The sequence below is a fragment of the Lipotes vexillifer genome, unplaced genomic scaffold, assembly GCF_000442215.2.
Source record: "Lipotes vexillifer unplaced genomic scaffold, Lipotes_vexillifer_v1.1 scaffold348, whole genome shotgun sequence".
Taxonomy (NCBI): domain Eukaryota; kingdom Metazoa; phylum Chordata; class Mammalia; order Artiodactyla; family Lipotidae; genus Lipotes; species Lipotes vexillifer.
The window spans coordinates 543,622-548,386 of NW_006769335.1; the positions used below are offsets into that span (position 1 = coordinate 543,622).

Below are 4,765 nucleotides of genomic sequence, written 5' to 3' on the forward strand. Positions count from 1 at the left end.
ACACACACACACACACACACACACACACACACACACACACACACACACACAGAGTTTCTGAAGTGCTGAAAACCAGGAAGGTTTGCTAGCAGGAGGATGCTGTATCTTCTCTTATGGGCTTGTCATGGCCAGTCATGGAACAGAGAGGTTGCTCCCCTCGAGAATCTGTCCAAGCCTTGGTCACTTCCCTATATAATTTATAGGTGATAATGTGATGATGTTTTCACAAGTCACTATAATAAAAGCAGCTCACATGTGTTTATAACTCCCAAACTGTGGTAAGGAACAGCCAGTATATGAGGGAGTAGGCTCCGCTTCAGCAGGGGACATTTAGATTTGACATTCAGAAATATTTTCTGGCTGATTTGATAAGCATTGGAACTCATTTAAAGGGACAATGGGGAATCTCCTTTTCTGGGAGTTTTTAAAGAAATGATTAAATTTCTAATATGGGAAGTGTGGTCACTTGGGAATCCTGATGTCCTTATTTTAATAGTTGATTTCTAAGGCCTGTCTCCTAGAAATCCTCCAAGTTTGAATGTCTGGGAGGCAGGTTCTGGCTCTGGCTGAAGCTGAGATATTAGGACTGTAGTCAGGGAGACCATGTGCCAGTCCCACTGTATTCATTTGGTTAGGCTTTCCTGTCCTTGTGCCAGGAAACAGGAGGGCCACGGGGACCTGGAATTTCCATGTGGTAATCCATATCCTGGCCAGGGAAGATGAGTAATTATCAGAATATCACGATTTTGGAAAAAAAGAACAACTTTTTTCCTGTCACTGAAGCACCAGCAAGAGAAACAGCAAGCTCTTCTTGGAGAATTTGGAAAGGGGAGGGCAACCACAGATATTCTCTCTGGGTTTATTGTAAGCCTTTCCTTACTCCTCTTTTTTTCTCTGTGTTTCCTTCCCAGGTACCGCATGCACAAGTCCCGGATGTACAGCCAGTGTGTCCGAATGAGGCACCTCTCTCAAGAATTTGGATGGCTCCAAATCACCCCCCAGGAATTTCTGTGCATGAAGGCTCTGCTGCTCTTTAGCATTAGTAAGTGCCTGGAAGGGCAGAGAATGCCCCTAGGGGCATAGGGGATCAGAGGGAAGCTGCTTTTTTCATTAAAGGATTATTGGGAAGAAGCCAGCTCCTGAACATTTCCCTTCTTCTTTCACCTTCCCTCCTCCACTCTCCCTTAGCATCCTTTTTCCTAACAAGGATGAATTTCATGGCTAGAGACCAATTTCTTTGCTAGAATTCAACCTCCATTAGATCCCCACCTACCCCCAATCTCTCTCTGGTACAAGGCCTTTTTGTCTGGTTTTAGCAGGTCTCTGAATTTTTCCATAGCTTCTACCATAGAAACAGGCAAGGACCACCTTATATGTCTTGTAGGGCAGAAGGGATTGCCTCCTGGAAGGAATTTCCTCTTCTGCCAAAAAGAGAAGTTCTGTGTAAGCAACTCAGACAGGGCTTATTTGGCAGCCAAAGAATATTTCTTTAATGTCTCTTCTACGCAGAGTGTTTAGCCTCTATGAGGGAGAAAGGAGACAAAATTTGATATTCAAGACCACGTGTTTTAATTTTCTAATTCAGAGCCAGACTGTGAACAGTGTAAAACCATAGGTCCTAAGAAATGTGTAGATGAGAAGTCTAGAGAATGGAAAAGCTCAGTAAATTTTATTTACTTGATACCCTACACACTGGGTCCAGCTAGCCTTTTCCCTAAGACCTTCCTAGCAGACTTCCTGAAGGTCCCAGGCATATAGGCCGCAAGTGACAGGAAACCAAGTAGATGGTTCGCTCCTTGTGGGGGTGGGGGTCAAGTTTGTGGTCAGAAAACTTGGTGCTTTATCTAATGCTCCTTCGTGGGCATGCTTCCCCTCCCCATTCTGTCTTCATCCCACATCAGTTCCAGTGGATGGGCTGAAAAATCAAAAATTCTTTGATGAACTTCGAATGAACTACATCAAGGAACTTGATCGTATCATTGCATGCAAGAGAAAAAATCCCACATCCTGCTCAAGGCGCTTCTACCAGCTCACCAAGCTCCTGGACTCTGTGCAGCCTGTAAGCAAACAATGGAGGGTGCTTTGTCAGGGAGAGCAGCCTGATAGAGCCAAGTGATAATATGCTCTTCTAAGGTCTGGCACCACCTGTTGGGAGGTGCTTCCTTTCCCCTCTGGCTTTGAGTGTGGTCCAGGAAGAAAATTCAATGAAGAAGAAAGGAACACAGGTCACAGTGTCCCAGCTGGATGTTGTGAAAGAGGTGGAGGAGTTGAGAACAGAGCAGTTGGGATTCAGAGAAGGGGCTTAGAGTAGATAAGTTCTCTACGCAGACAAAACAGACCTGGATGTTTTCTCCGTCTTCCTCGAGTCATGTGCATTTGTGTGTGTGTATGAGAGAGCGAGTGTGTGTGTGTGTGTGTGTGTGTGTGTGTGTGTGTGTCTGTCTGTCTGTCTGTGCTGAGGAAAAGGAACACCCAGTCTTGAGTCAGAGAGCTTGCAATGGTGTAAGAGATCTCTTGGGAGCCTTCAATGACTCCCTGGAGACAATTTAGTGCACATGTGTGTGTACGCACACATGCACGCGCGCACACACACACACACACACACACAGGGATGCCCAAGGACATGGAAGGAAAGAGGAGGAAATCAAAGAATGTGGGGATAGACCCTGACAAGAAGCCAACTCCTTGTCAACCCTGTTTTCTCCCTCTCTTATTGTCCTCCTGCAGATTGCACGAGAGCTGCATCAATTCACTTTTGACCTGCTAATCAAGTCCCACGTGGTGAGCGTGGACTTTCCAGAAATGATGGCAGAGATCATCTCTGTGCAAGTGCCCAAGATCCTTTCCGGGAAAGTCAAGCCCATCTATTTTCACACGCAGTGAAGCTTTGGAAGCCCCTATTTTCTCACCCCCACCCCACTCCCTTTCTCAGAAATCTTCTGCCTGTTTTAACTCTGCACTACTTCTCTGCAGTGCCTTGGGGAATTTCCTCTATTGATGTACAGTCTGTCATGAAGATGTTCTTGAGTTCTATTTGCTGGGATTTTTTTTCTCTTTTCCTCCTTTCTTTTCTTTGCCTCCCTATCTGACCCTCCATGGCACTTTCAAACTCTGCTCCCTGCTGTGGCCCTTATCTGTGTTTTGAATGCTGTTGTATTTCTTTAAATCTGTGATGATCCTGTGGCACAGTGTCAAGTTGTGCTTGTTTATAGCACTGCACTGTATGCCAGCCATGCAAACGTTTACTCACCTAATGCCACGTGAAGTTTAGAGAGGTAAGAGAATCTGGGAAAACAAAAGACAAACAAACAAACAAAATCAAAAAAAATTGCTAGGGTTTTGCCTCTTAAAAAATATAAAAACAAACATAAATCCCTGAAGAGACCAACAGTAACTAGAATAAAGTGAAAATTGCAAGCCCATGGGGAGTTACTGCTTTTTTTCCCCAAACACTCTCTCCCTGGGAGACTTTATTTTCTGCCAATGGCTATTGCCATTAGAGGGCAGGGTGACACCAGAGCTGATGTGCATGGGAGGTAGGTTTAAGAGAGGACAGAGAGGACAGATGGATCACCAGTACCTGCCCAGAGCCTTGGCTCCTGAGGGCTAGACTGCTCAACTGCAGCGCAGATCATGGTACTGAAAAGTGCACTTCTTGTTTGAAAACTTGTCTGTATGGCCTCCCCACACCAGTCCCTTTCTCTCTCATCCTCTGCCTCTACCCTCAAATTGACTTTCGATAGCTTTTCTAAGAGCTTTGAACTGAATGTTCTCTTTAGCCAAAACTTGGCCACTTCCACTGAAGAATCAGACCAGCAAGAGGGAGAGGGAGATCTGACCTTTTGTAAGTCACCATTCCGATCCAGGTCTGCTTTCCCATTTGTGGCCCAGGGAAAAGCTTGGAAAAGAAAAAGGAAGTGGTGGCTTGACTGTTTTCCTACTTAGGACACTAAAGATTTGATCCCTCTTTGCCCTTACCTTTAAAAGACCTGAATGTTTTCTGCCTGACTCCATACAGCTACAAGCATCATCCACCCTCCCTTCAGTGTTTTGTGGGCCTGAACTTCACCAGGCTGCATTACATCTACAGTGGTGAAGCTTGTCTACTCCCTTGGGCATGTTCATAGACTCTCTGCTAAGAACTCCCACCACTAAGAAGGCTAGCAAGCCAGCAGTCTTGATGTCTATCTCTAGATGCCAGTAGGCTCAAACACTTCTTAGCAAATGTCTCTCATCAACTCTCAGATCTCTGGAGCCCTTAGACAAACTGGAAAGAAGGCATCAACGGGATTGGACAAGCTGAGCGTCTTGCTCTTGTCCCCCAGAGATGACACCTTCCCACAAAATGGAGAAATGCCGACTTCCACCTTCAGAGCAGCTAAAGGGGCTACCCAGATCAGGGTTGAAGAGAAAACTCAATTACTAAGGTGGGAAGAATGAAGGCATTAGAACCAGAAACTCTGTAAATGCTCTCCTTGCCACCCAGCATATCCACCTGCAGAAGTCATGGGAAGAAGAGAGAAGAAACCAAGAGAAGACTGACTACTAAAGTAAAAGTCTTCAGAAGCAAAGTCTAAAGCCCGATGGGCACCATCTGGTGAGTTTACTCATCATCCTCCTCTGCTGCTGATTCTGGGCTCTGACATTGGCCATACTCACTCAGACTCCCCACCTTTGTTGCTGCCTTTCAGCCAGAGGAAGCTGAAAGATTGAGACTACAGAACCATGGCCTCCGTTGGAAAGGTTGGTGTGGCTCCAATGGGCT

General features: G+C 45.8%; 1 protein-coding gene across 1 annotated transcript in view; it reads left to right on the plus strand.

Annotated features, from left to right (window-relative positions):
* Positions 1 to 3,275, plus strand: part of AR (androgen receptor) — a 170,566-nt gene extending 167,291 nt beyond the window's left edge. Inside the window, exons 6-8 of the mRNA XM_007445570.1 lie at positions 912 to 1,042; positions 1,902 to 2,059; positions 2,728 to 3,275. Of these exons, the coding sequence (XP_007445632.1) occupies positions 912 to 1,042; positions 1,902 to 2,059; positions 2,728 to 2,883 (445 nt within the window). The 3' untranslated portion in view covers positions 2,884 to 3,275. The remainder of the gene's footprint in view (positions 1 to 911; positions 1,043 to 1,901; positions 2,060 to 2,727) is intronic.
* Positions 3,276 to 4,765: the final 1,490 nt, after the last annotated feature.